The 13,281-nt window shown below is 45.8% G+C and overlaps 1 protein-coding gene across 3 annotated transcripts in view; it reads left to right on the forward strand.

Annotated features, from left to right (window-relative positions):
- LOC123448544 (serine--tRNA ligase, chloroplastic/mitochondrial) overlaps positions 1-12,653 on the forward strand; it is a 32,902-nt gene extending 20,249 nt beyond the window's left edge. The window contains exons 3-10 of one of the 3 annotated variants that reach the window (XM_045125485.1): positions 1,998-2,091; positions 2,184-2,332; positions 2,447-2,539; positions 9,083-9,262; positions 11,466-11,632; positions 11,819-11,953; positions 12,027-12,120; positions 12,201-12,653. In XM_045125485.1, the coding sequence (XP_044981420.1) occupies positions 1,998-2,091; positions 2,184-2,332; positions 2,447-2,539; positions 9,083-9,262; positions 11,466-11,632; positions 11,819-11,953; positions 12,027-12,120; positions 12,201-12,491 (1,203 nt within the window). In that variant the 3' untranslated portion in view covers positions 12,492-12,653. Of the gene's footprint in view, positions 1-1,990; positions 2,092-2,183; positions 2,333-2,446; positions 2,540-9,082; positions 9,263-11,465; positions 11,633-11,818; positions 11,954-12,026; positions 12,121-12,200 lie in introns of all 3 variants that reach the window. The other 2 variants (XM_045125486.1, XM_045125487.1) reach the window with 2 other exon arrangements.
- Positions 12,654-13,281: the final 628 nt, after the last annotated feature.

Here is a 13,281-nt window from a genome sequence, read left to right on the forward strand (position 1 = left end):
CAAGGATTTCTGCACTGACTGAAAGTTCTCCTGCACATATTCCCTAAATTCATCAAACTCCAGTCGATCCTGCTCTCTGTTTTTCTGCAGCAGTTGCACATCAAGCTGCAAAGTGTGGAACTCCAGCTGATCCGTCGATGAAGAGTCAGAGGGCGCAGTCATCTTGTTGGAAGAATGCAGAGAGGGTTTAGAGTTGGCATGGAGCCAAGTCACCTTGCTGTAGAGAGATCGACAGGCTAAAAGGAAGGAATTTTACGACAGCTTGTGTTGCAACCCGGCCCTTTGCCGTTGATCCTGCCGCCGCTTGCACCGCCGCCGTCGCCACGCCGTCGAAGTACACAGGATCCGGGAGGGTGGTAGGATTTTACTGCAGCAACCACTTACCTGACCAGACCTGTACCGAATTTCACCGCCGCCCGCGCCACCGGAGTAACACCGCCACCGTGATCGGAAGGGGAAAAGGAGGATTTTACGGCTCCTTCAACTCCTCGGCCTCCAGGTCCAATACGCCGCCGAGGAACAATGGCTCTGATACCACTTGTCAAACCCGAGTGGTTTGACTGAAGAATAAACACACAAACAACTCGAACTAGCTTGATTTCAGGGATGAATTAAGGAGTAGTTCTTACAAGCAGAGACACCTAAGCTGGCCAGGAACACTGGCGGCGCAACAGGGGGAAACCCTAAAACAAGATGAGCCCACAACGAGCTGGAATCCATGGCTTTATAGCCTTACAAAGTGAAGTAAAAACGGGAGAAAAGGCAGTAAGAAGGTGGCCGGCGTTCCCAGCCGGCGCTGGAAAAGCTACAGCGACGTGCGCGCGAAGGGGAGCCGTCGGATCGGAGATCAACGCCATCCGCGACATCTGGCCAGAGCGAAGCGGTATGGGAGTCTTCGGTGCGTTGGATCGACGATGGATGGCTGTAATTGCTTGGTGCCACAATTCAAGCTTGAACTCCTACTTCTTACTCTTCGTTGGGTCCTGACACCCAGGGGCCAGGAGCTTGTCAAAGGAAGTATCCTAGAGATAGTATTTATTCTCCTCACACCTTAGGATCACCGAAACAACACTCTTATCAGGATAACTTGGCAATGTGTTTACTGGCTACCCATAAAAGTTAGAAGTAGGGCATAGTAGGAACTCCTACAGTCATACTAACCCTGAGCTTTTGTTGAGCTCTTCCAGACACGTCCTGTTAAACTTATAACACATACAGTCATTCTAATCCTGAGCTTCTGTTTAGCTCTTCCAGATATGCCTTCTGATATGTTACGACATGCATTTTGTCTTGCCAATCGTCAATACTGAATCAGAACAAGTATGTTTTCTGTCACGTGGTGGGTGATTTGAGGAGGATTAGAGCGGAGATGGTAGCTATCTGAAGTAAGAGCCGAACCCCTGGACCTTTGTGGCGCGACGCCAGACGGAGAGGGGCTGTCGCACAGCAAAGACATGGGAAGAAATGTAGCATTATGTAGCCCATGTTACAAGACTTCAGGCCTAAGGCGTAATCTAAACAAAGTTGGAATATAACTAACTATAGACTTGTAAACGATAAAATCCTGCCAAACTAAAAGGATACGACTAATCCTTTCCTCTAGCCACTACTGCCTACATCTGCTGGCGTTGTGGCCCCCTGTGTGGGTGTGGGTCTCCTGCGCCTAAAGGGGATGCCCCACGTAACATTGTATTATGAAAAGCTCAATGATTAACAGAGTTTGGTTGCACTGAACTGATGTAAGATTGCCCGCCAGTCAATTTGTTGTGTCACTGAGTTAATTTGCTAAGTTTGTAAGTTCCTTGTTCATTTACATCTCAGTGCATGGTGCTCATTCTGTTCCCTTTAAATTGTTCCATCCCACAAGGTCTATAAAACTATTGAAGAAATCTGTCTTTACATTCACTAACTGAATACAATTGGTTAATTAGTTCTGTACTGTATAATATGCTGGTAACAAAAGCATTGCGACAATTCCTAATCATGGCAGATGACAGGAGGTCGAACGGCTCCGGGCTGAAAGAAATGCAGTTGCTAACAAAATGAAAGGGAAACTAGACCCGTCTTTGCGACATGCCCTTGTTGATGAAGGTAGAATTATTACTGAGTGTTTTCTGACATTCAAGTATTTGCAAATAGATTTCGCCAGTTTATAATTTTTGGCTCATTTTGGGATATTTTAGGCAAAAACCTGAAAGAAATCCTTATTGCACTAGAAGAGGATCTTGTTCATCTAACTGATAAGCTTCAGTTAGAAGCACAAAGTATTCCTAATACTACACATCCAGATGTGCCTTTAGGGGATGAGGAAAGCTCTGTCACCAGAAAGGAGGTAGTAGATTTCCGTATAACTTCATCTGCAGTGCTGTTACTTTTTTTTCTTTTCAAGGTGATGCCGTTTATGTATTTTCAACATTTCATAATTTGTTTCAGTTATGTTATATAGGTAGGCAGTCAGAGAAACTTCAGTTTCACCATTAAAGACCACCTTCAGCTTGGGAAGGACCTTGATCTATTCGACTTTGATGCAGCTTCTGAGGTATAACTTCAAGAAAGTGTATATTTGTACATAAGCTGAAACAGAACTACCAGTTAGAATTAAAAGTTATGGAGAAAAGGTGGGTTGTCAAACTCTCAGTAACAGCAAGTACATGTATGTAACCTCATAGTAGATTTTTTTGACTGAATACTGTGAGGCATCCTCATAGTAGATTTCGGTATGTTGACCAGCAAATTGCAATTCCGATTTACATAATAGAAACACACTCGTTTGAAATGCTTTGTTGTACCCAGTTATAGAAATATTAGTGGCAAATCCTTTCAACTCTTTTTTGTTTCCATGTTTTCATTGGCTCTTTGGCTATGACCTGCAAATTGAATTGTTGGCTAAGCCATATAGAAGAAATCCTCACTAGATTATATATGTTTTTAGAAAAAGATCAAATATCTGAAATGATAGATAAATAAATTTCAAATCCCATATAAGTTATACATAGTCACAATGACAGGTATATAATTACATCTATTTATGAACAGCACATTGGAATTATCAGGGTAACTAAAGTAAACACCAAAATAATCATAGCAAAACAACAGTAGGTAGAATCTCACACTTTTACCCAAAAAATAGCAACACGACTGAAAGGCAACCGAGATAGGGTGCTTCCTGTGAGCTAAGTGTATCAATTTACCTAATGTATTGTACAGTACATCTCACCAGGTGAGTGTGGGAGGGGATTCTGTGGTATTCATTGACTCCGTACAACTTAATTAGTATCACAAGAGCATGTCGTGAGCGAGGGTTCACTTACATCTCCACCACCTCATACTTGAGTCAATGAGCCCACCACAATATAAGTCGTGTATCCAGGTTCGTGATAAATGGCTCCTACGTTAGTGTGAAACAACCACAAATATATGGACATAACAGAAGGTGGCAAGTAAGAAAAATATAACTCAAATACCAGAATCTTGAGCAAACATGCTAAGTTTGCCTACTTTCAAGCACATCAGTTTCAAGGAAGTAGGCAAACAATTCAGGTATAGAAAGATATACCAAGATTTTGCAGCACAACAGTTTTGGGTTTTGAATCACCCAGGAACAGCTCAATCAGGAACATCTCTTATGCTTGATCTCAAGAGAGTGAAGACGCACCCTCACTTACTGCAGATAACCAATGCCTTTGATGTAGCCTACATTACCATTTGCCAATCATAAAAACAATAATCAGGCATAAATGGTTGATTGTCCTCGAGGGGATCGATGGAACATATATGATTATAATATCTACTGCCACAGAAGGTGATCGAGCCATTTCTTAAACGCCTTCCGATGACATGATATATTAGCATAGAGATAAAACATATTGATATCTGAACTGCCTATTTTAGCTCCATTTGGTGATATGTAAGCAATCAAATAAGTGCCTGTACAGTTTTGCTGCTGAAATGCCGCAGTAGCTACAATTAACATCTAGACATGCAAAAGTACACATCCAGTTCTGGAGGTTTGTCATTTTGGCGAATACTTAATGTGCATGCACTAAGCAAGAGTTGTGATACTGAAAAGGCAAAAGAGCAAATCATACATCTATTTGATGGATAAGTATCTGTACTAGGGTCTTTGTGGGGCTGCAGCACATGGTCCTTGTGGCTGTTAGGATAGCATCCTTTACCACCAAGGACTGACAGTTAGGATAACATCTTAGCATATGCTTGGTTGGCTAGCAGCCTATAAATATGTATCCCCAACCCCTCAGGTTGGCATGGCATTGTGTGAGAAATAAACCAACGAAAATCGCCCCAACTCTCCTAGTGTCATCCACAACTATCAATCTCAGGCTAAAACGACTAACAAGTGGTATTAGAGCCAGTGTTTCTTGTAGCCTGAGCATCTCCTGCTCATCTCTCTCCCCGGGAGCTGAGCAACCCCAGCCGGTAGCAGCAGTTGCTCCGACTGCCCCTGGTTACCTCCCTCCCCCCGGACTGTCGAGCAACAGCTCGTCAGAAGAAGCTTCTTCTCCACGCAACAGCCCCCCAACGGCGAGCCATGTCTGCAGACCGCTCTCAGCACACGGCTACCTCGAGCACACATCGTCGGCAGGAGGCCGAGCGCGCCGTGGCAGAGGAGCGTGAGCGAGTGGCTGCAGCAGCCGCTGCTGCGGCAGCAAGGGCGCCAAGGCTGGCAGCAGCCAGAGCAGGGGTTGAAGCAGCCAGGGCGGACGTAGAACCAGCAGCAGCGGAGCCAGCACGTGAGGCTACGACGGATGCCAAGGCACTCCGCGGCGGCTCCGGCAGCTCCAACGGCTCCGGGCCTGCGGACCACGGCGCCGACGTAGATCGCGCCAATGTGGCGCGAGAGCGGACGGCGCAGTGGGCAGCCGAGCACGCCCGCGCACATTGGGATGGCGCTCCAGGTGGAGGTGCGCACGGTGACGCGGCTGAGACGACCAGGACCGCGGCCTCTACGGGGCAGTGGAGGAAATGCCCTGCTGGTGGGCGTCTATGTTGACGACTTGGTGATCACCGACGTCAAGGATGCAGAGGTGGCGGCGTTCAAGGAAGAAATGAAGGCCACCTTCCAGATGAGTGATCTGGGGCTCCTCTCCTTCTATATAGGGATCGAGGTGCACCAGGATCACTCCGGGATCGCGCTTCGACAGTCCGCCTACGCCAAGCGCATCATTGAGCTAGCTGGGTTCACCGTCTGCCACCCAGCTCTCACTCCGATGGACGAGAGGCTGAAATTGAGCCGCGACAACACGACAGAGGAAGTGGACGCTACGCAATACCGACGCCTTGTGGGGAGCCTTCGCTACCTCGCCCACACACGGTCGGACTTGGCATTCTCCGTCGGCTACGTCAGTCAGTTCATGGAGCGACCGACGACGGAGCACCAGCAGGTAGTGAAGAGGATCATCCGCTCGCTAGGCAAAGAGGGAGGAGCCAGGAAGCGGGACGTAGCGGGGACCCTTGACCACGGCCTCCACTACCCTAGGTGTCCGGGGGTGGCACACTTCGTTGGGTACAGTTGGGTACAGCGACAGCAACCATGCCGGTGACTCGACACCAGCAAGAGCACGAGTGGGATCCTCTTCTTCCTCGGCAAGTGTCTTGTGAGCTGGCAGTCGGTCAAGCAGCAGGTGGTGGCCCTGTCCAGCTGTGAGGCCGAGTACATAGCGGCCTCCACCGCCTGGACTTAGGCGCTCTTGCTCGCTCGACTGCTTGGTGATCTCCTCGTCCGAAACACCAGAACGGTGCAGCTCCTGGTGGATAGCAAGTCCGCCCTGGCCCTGACAAAGAACCTTGTTTTCCACGATCGGAGCAAGCACATCCGACTGAGGTATCACTTCATCTGAAGCTGTTTGGATGAAGGGAGCATCGAGGCGAGCTACATCAACACCATGGACCAGCTCACAGACCTGCTCACCAAGCCTCTTGGGAGGATCAAGTTCCTCGAACTCTGCTCCAGGATCGGGATGATTCGACTCTCCCACAAGACGACGTACACGACTTAGGGGGAGAATGATGGATAAGTCTCTGTACTAGGGTCTTTGTGGGGCTGCAGCACATGGTCCTTTGTGGGGCTGCAGCACATGGTCCTTTGTGGGGCTGCAAGGATAGCATCCTTGACCACCAAGGACTGGCAGTTAGGATAGCATCTTAGCAGCATCTTAGACTAACATCTTAGACTAGCATCTTAGCGTATGCTTGGCTGGCTAGCAGCCTATAAATATGTATCCCCAACCCCTCAGGTTGGCATGGCAATGTGTGAGAAATGAACCAACGAAAATCGCCCCAACTCTTCCAGTGTCATCCACAACTATCAATGCTCAGGCTGAAACGGCTAACACTATTAGCAATTTATCAAATGTTTCAGCGGGATATATAGACTAACCAAAGCGACAGAAACTAATACTACATCTGAATGCAAAGTAGCAGCAAATTGGTCTGAGAAGGAACTGACACAGGGAGAATTAACCACTCAGACGAGATCTTCAGTAATCATAGGAAATTTGCATAGTGACATAATCTAACGGGAGCTGCAACTCACATCCATAAAAGTGAAGGAACTGGGAGTATGAAGAGTGGAAGGAGAGCTGGAGGACAGAGAGACGTGACAAGCTTGCGGATAGGCAACCATCATGGTGGATCACTTACATCTGAAGTGCTTAAAGTCGCCGTAGGCGATAGCACGGAGGCAGGTGGAATAAGGCTGTGTTTGGTTGAGCTGCAGATTTTGGAAAAGCTGCTGTGAAAATGCTGTTGTGGAGAAGCTGAAGACCGTTTGGTAAAACAGCTGCGAAACTGTGGATTTATCTGTGAATTGTCTGTAGTGCCCATGAATTCCGAGTGAATATGTTTATATAGTAATTGACCGTAAATAAGCTATGTACATTTGTAGGTAACTGAACCATCATTTTCCAGAGGAAAACTATAACAATGTAGGCGATTCATAGCTAACACATACGCAATTCAACAACTGTACTTTGATATTTCATACATTTAAATAGATAGTGATCCCATAATATTATTACAAAAACACATGCACCATACAAAACACAAATGGTTCACATGATGATGACCTCCATCGAATAGCTAAATTTATGTTGACATCGCTAGACAAGCATCAGCTATCCTACTACAAATATTGTTCATGCGATCTTCATTCTCCTCCTCTTCAATCGGATCCGCTTGTGTTGGTGCCACCTCCCGCCGTAGCACTGTAGGTACATACTTATCATCGGCATCACATTTATGAAAAAATTTGTCACTAAATAAAAATATGGCAATAGACAGAAACCATGATAAAATTGAGCCAATTGTTGTTCTACCTAACCCAAAATTGGATCATGTCATACGATAATACGGTATACCAATAGATCATGGCTGCATGCAGTTCATCTATATGTTATGCATACTACCAAATATTCAGAAACATCAATGTTGGTTCATACAAGCAATTACATTAAATAAATCAGAATAACAGTTCATACATACAATACACACAAATATTCAGAAAAGAATGTCAGGGGAGGGGATGAGGGAGCGGGGATGGAGGAGAAACTTGGGTGGAGGGAGAAGGGAGAAGGGAGGAGCCAGTCGTCCCAAATCCGTCCGGCAGTGCCGGACCACCCGCTGCCAGGAGCAGTGGCGGAGCTACGTAGGGGCAAGACAGTTCCATGGCCCGCCCAGCTTAGAATGAAAACAGTGCAAAGTATGAGACTGGTTGGATTATTTCAGAAAATTTTGGGTGGTATTCTTCAGATTGGCCCGCCCTGCTCTTAGTTTGTAGCTCCGCCGCTGGCCAGGAGCCTTCACGTTCCTGCCTGTGCAGCAGGGAGGCAGTAGGGGAGAAGGGATGAGGAAGGAAGGACGAAGAAGTGAAGAGAAAGAAGGGACGAGGGAGGAAGTAAGGGACAGCCGAGGGACATCCAGCCGTCGCCGCTGGACGGCGGGCTTGAAAAGGGCCGGCTAGAAGTGGGGTAAGGGGATGGGGGAGGGACAAAGAAGGTAGGAGGAGGCACTACCTCCGGAGGAGAGGCCGAGCTGGAGCGTGATCCGGGCGGCAGCGTAGGGCGGAGATGCACCGGAGAGCTGGCTGAAGCGGCGGCGGCTGCCAAACCCTAGCCCTGCATGCGTCGGCGGCGGCGGCAGAGCCCTTCGTGCATGAGTGCGAGTGGAGGCCTTGTTCTTCTATTTTCCTGCGAGTACGAGAGAAACAGACGCTAAGCGGTATGACTTGCCAATGGCAGTGGTGGGTAAATAGATTGCAACTTTCAGGGGACAGCTAAAAGTACCATGCTGAAGTTGGGGTAGGGGCGGCTGTGAAATTGCACTGCGAAAATCTGGTAGCTTCTGCAACTTCCGCTTCCACTTTTCTTCCTTTGGTTAGCTTCTAGCTTTGAGAAGCTAGAAGTTGGTTCTAAAAGTCCAACCAAACACAGCTTTGGGATGGGTGCGAGAGTCGGGAACATCTTGGCAGAGATCCTCTAGAAGCTAGATCAGAATGTGGAGGAGGCATTAGGGGTGCTTGGACTGGAGTGCAGCACGTGGACGGGATAAGGAGGTCTATGGCTGTGAGATTGCCATGCTTGAGGGAAGGCATCATTCGCCAATTCCTTGAGGCAGAACTCTGTGTTGGTGAAAGAATCCTCATTCACGCAAAGGAGGCTCGACGGCCGGATTGGTGGAGGAGAAAGTAAATGGGAGGTATAAAGTGGTGCGGTAGTGGGGAGAGGAAGGGATGGGTGCCAAAGCTGTAAGGTGAAAATCAAACTGATAGCTCCAAGCCTCCACCAATAGATCGGCTAAGGAGGTTTTGGTTAATTTTATCTGAGGGTTGAAACTTGAAAGCTTGAAATTGTTGCAGTGAGGTGGCTGAGCGGGGAAGCAGGAAAAACAGTAGTTGGCGCCAACTGTTTTAGTTATAGAGGATACTTGTGTACTAAATGATATTAAGTCGATATATGCTTGTTGAAAGGCTCTAGTTATTTTGCCTTATAGTACGAAGTCCTGATATGAGTAGACGCCCAGATTGCTCCTGCTCTTTTTTACAAAAAGTTTGTACTGTCTTGCGTAGGTCAGTGGTTCAAAGTTCTACTACCTGAAGAATGAAGCTGTTTTGTTGGAGATGGCCCTTGTAAATTGGGGTATTGCTGAGGTCTCAAAGAAGGGTTTCACACCACTCATAACTCCAGAAATTGTTAGATCATCTGTTGTTGAGAGATGTGGCTTCCAGCCAAGGGCCCAAAATACTCAGGTATGCAGTTTCTAAACGTAGTATTTGGTTAGTTTGTTATCAACAGTGTTAGAACAGCCACTGCTTGTTTGGGACTGAAAGTCTTTGTTGTTATTGTTTTTGTCCATGTCAATGATTTAGTTACTTACTTTTGTTTTCATGTGATATGTTTTACTTTTGTTTTCATGTGATATGTTTTCCATCAGTATTCTGTTTGTTCTTGTTGATTATTTGGTTAGTGCTGATGTGCGGCCAGGTTGCTGTGATGGTCAATGCAGGCCAATTAACAACTTCGATTCCATTTTTGTAGTTTTGTTAAGGGAGGCACATTTTAGCTATTCTCGGTCACCTTGCACAGCCACTTATATTGTATCCTGCTCATTGTAATGATTACCAATTTGACTGTAATATAAAGGTTTAGTTTTTTTTGCGAAACAAGGTTAGTTTAATTAAAGCAGACAAGTTTGTTACATATTACATCGTCAACTACCTAGATGAAAGATGTTCTAGAACTGATTCAACAAGAGGCAAGGGGACCGGATTATCTTGGTCAAGCTGGTCATTGGAGACTTAGTTCTCAATGTTATGAGTGCATATGCCCCACAAGTAGGCCACAATGAGAGCACCAAGAGAGAATTCTGGGAAGGTTTGGAGGACATAGTTAGGAGGGTACCTATTGACAAGAAGCTCTTCACAGGAGGAGATCTCAATGGCCAGTGGGTAAGTGCATGGGGAACTTTGGATATGGCAACATGAAACAAGGAGAGGCTGTCTTAAGCTTCGCTTTAGTCTATGACATGATTGTAGCTAACATCCTCTTTAGAAAGAGAGAATTGCATCCAGTGACTTTTAATAGTGGACGACACTCTGGCCAGATTGATTTCGTCTTCTCAAGAAGAGAAGGCATGTGTGCTTGCCTCGGTTGTAAGGTGATATCTACAGAGAGTGTTGTCTTGTGGTGGCTGACTTTCGCTTTCAGACTCGTGTCTAGCTGGATAAGCGTGCCGAAGTTGTTAGAATGAAGTGGTGGAAGCTCAAGGGGGAGGCAACTCATGCTTTCGAGGACCTGGTGGTGGAACGATGATGTCCAGAATGCTATTAAGGAGAAGAAAGATTGTTTCAGACGCCTACATCTGGATAGGAGTGCATGAAACATAGAGAAGTACAAGGTGGCAAAGAAGACTGCAAAGCGAGATGTGATTGAAACAAGAGGTTGGGCGTATGAGGACCTCTACAGCATTTACGTTTAAACATGAAGGAACGCGAAAGGGACATCTATAAGATGGCCAAGATCCGAGAGAGGAAGACGAACGATAGTCAGATGGGGGTTAATAGAAAGTTAGTGTTGTAGAGACAGACGTTAGAATCGAAATGTTTTAGGCTTAGTAGAACTAAAAGTGAGTACATGAGGTGCAGTTTCAGTACTACTAGGCACGAGGAGGAAGTTCCTTGGGTCAATTCTGCAGGAGGATGGTGATATCGATGAAAATGTGAGCCAACGAATCAAAGCTGGATGAATGAAGTGGCACCAAGCTTCTAGCGTTCTTTGTGATAAAATAGTGTCACAAAGCTAAAAGGCAGGTTCTATAGGACGATGATTCGACCTACGATGTTGTATGGTGTTGAATGTTGGCCAACTAAAAGGCGACATGTCCAACAACTAGGTGTAGTAGAGATAGGCATGTTGAGATAGATATGTGACCACACAAGAAACGATCGGGTCCGAAATGATGACATACGTGATAGAGTTGGGGTGACACTGATTGAAGAGAAACTTGTCCAACATCGTCGGAGATGGTTTGGGCATATACAATGCAAGCCTCTAGAAATGCCAGTGCTTAGTGGATGGTTAAAGGCGTGCTGATAACCTCAAGAGAGGTCGGGTAGACCAAACTTAACATGGGAGGAGTCCGTAAAGAGATATCTGAAGGACTGGAATATCACCAAAGATTTAGCCTTGACAGGGGTGCATGAAAGTTAGTTCTCAACATGCCAGAACCATGACTTGGTTTCAATATCTTATGGGTTTCAACTCGAGCCTACCCGAACTTGTTTGGAACTGAAAGGCTTTGTTGTTGCACAGATGGTCAAGCAATATAATTATATAAGTGCAATTTCTGTACTATATGCTTTACTATTCAATAGTTTTTGCAGAATCAAATCATATGGCATCTTTATGTCCCTTACATGATTTTAAATAACCACCTGTGCCATCTTTATGTAGGTCTATTCAATAGATAACAGTGATCAGTGCCTCATAGGCACTGCAGAAATTCCCGTTGGAGGCATCCATATCAACTCCATACTTCCCGACTCTGATTTACCTTTAAAATATGTGGCATATTCACACTGTTTTCGCACAGAAGCAGGTGCCGCAGGTGCTGCCACTAGGTATCTCTGTTCTCTTCTTCCCTTAAAGGCTGTCTCAAGAACGGTTGAGTTTTTTTTTTTGATTTAGGAAGTTTCCTCATAGTATGTTCATATAGAAATTGCTGACTGATGTTTCAAGTCGGTAATGAAACCGTTTACTTTTTTTTTTGTGAAGTCGCTGAGTTTCAGTTAATCTGTCTTGAACAGGGGCCTCTACCGCGTACATCAATTTAGCAAGGTTGAGATGTTCATATTCTGTCGGCCAGAGGAAAGCGACAAGTACCATGAAGAACTTATAACCATCGAAGAGAATCTTTATGCATCACTTGGACTTCATTTCAAGTATTTCCTAATCTTGTTGTGAGTTTGTAAGTCATAAACGTTCCAAGGCTAAGATTATTCTCCTCTCTCGTAGAACTTTGGATATGGCAACAGGAGATTTGGGCGCTCCAGCCTACAGAAAGTATGACATTGAGGCATGGATGCCAGGACTAGATCGGTACGGTGAGGTAGGAAACAAGTATTTCATGCGCCCTGGCAACTTGTATCCATTTGAGCAGTTCTTATGTTTCCTGCTCAAAACGTGCAGATCTCAAGTGCATCAAACTGCACGGACTACCAGAGCAGGCGGCTGGATATCCGGTTCCGTCCAGCACCCTTGGAGCCTCCATCGGCGACGAACAACAAGAAAGGCAAAGGGGCCAGTTCAGGTCCAACGCAGTTTGTCCACACGCTCAACGCAACTGCAGTCGCTGTTCCTCGCCTGATCATATCCATTCTGGAGAATTTTCAGCAAGAGGATGGTACGGTTGTGATTCCGGAGCCGCTGAGGCCCTTCATGGGTGGGCTTGGCGTCCTCACCCCAAAAAACAAACGATAGTGGCATTTAAAGTATGGGGTTTCTTTTTTGTATGGAAGTGGCAAGTGCCTTGAAGAACCTTGGTGGGGAACTCTGGTAGAAGATAATTTTGAATCTTAACTGAAAACTGAGTTATACTCCGTATTTGTTAATGCTGTGGACGCGAAACACAATTTTGGTGGACGTCTTTCTTTTCCTTCTCCGGACGAGTAGGAACGGTCTGTGCAGTTATTGGTTTGCGGCCGGTTTTAGGATTAATTAGCCATCTTCAAGGCTAACCGCTTGTTTAGGAGCTTGAGCAATTAAAAAACAATAAAGGTAAAAATCTCACATAAGATTTCATCTCAAAACGTAACGTTTTTCTACACTTATGTTTTAGCACGAAATCTTAGAGCAGTCTGCTGGCATGTCACACACCCAGAACCCTTCGTGCAGTATGTCTGGCGGAACGAACGCATCGATGCATTTTCTTCCTGTCAGTTTTATCCCCTTTTTCTCGTTCGCGGAGCTGTCGTCCTGCCATCGCGGATTCGCCAGAAGTAGTATAATAGTGGGTTTAGGGCATCTTCAATTACAACCCATAAATTTCCTTTTGTATCAGTTCATAGATAGGAGAACCAGTACATAAACACGGATACGGTCAGCTGTCATCCCGGCGGTTTATAATAAATGGGATGAAATGCATGCAAACATGTTTAGATTTCATATAATTTCATATAAATTGGACCAAAATAGTTACATTTTGGATATGTTTTCAACTAAAAAAGAAACCGGACTAATCTCCGACCGGCTCCTGCGAATATCCATTTTG

Source organism: Hordeum vulgare, chromosome 4H (assembly GCF_904849725.1).
Source record: "Hordeum vulgare subsp. vulgare chromosome 4H, MorexV3_pseudomolecules_assembly, whole genome shotgun sequence".
NCBI lineage: Eukaryota > Viridiplantae > Streptophyta > Magnoliopsida > Poales > Poaceae > Hordeum > Hordeum vulgare.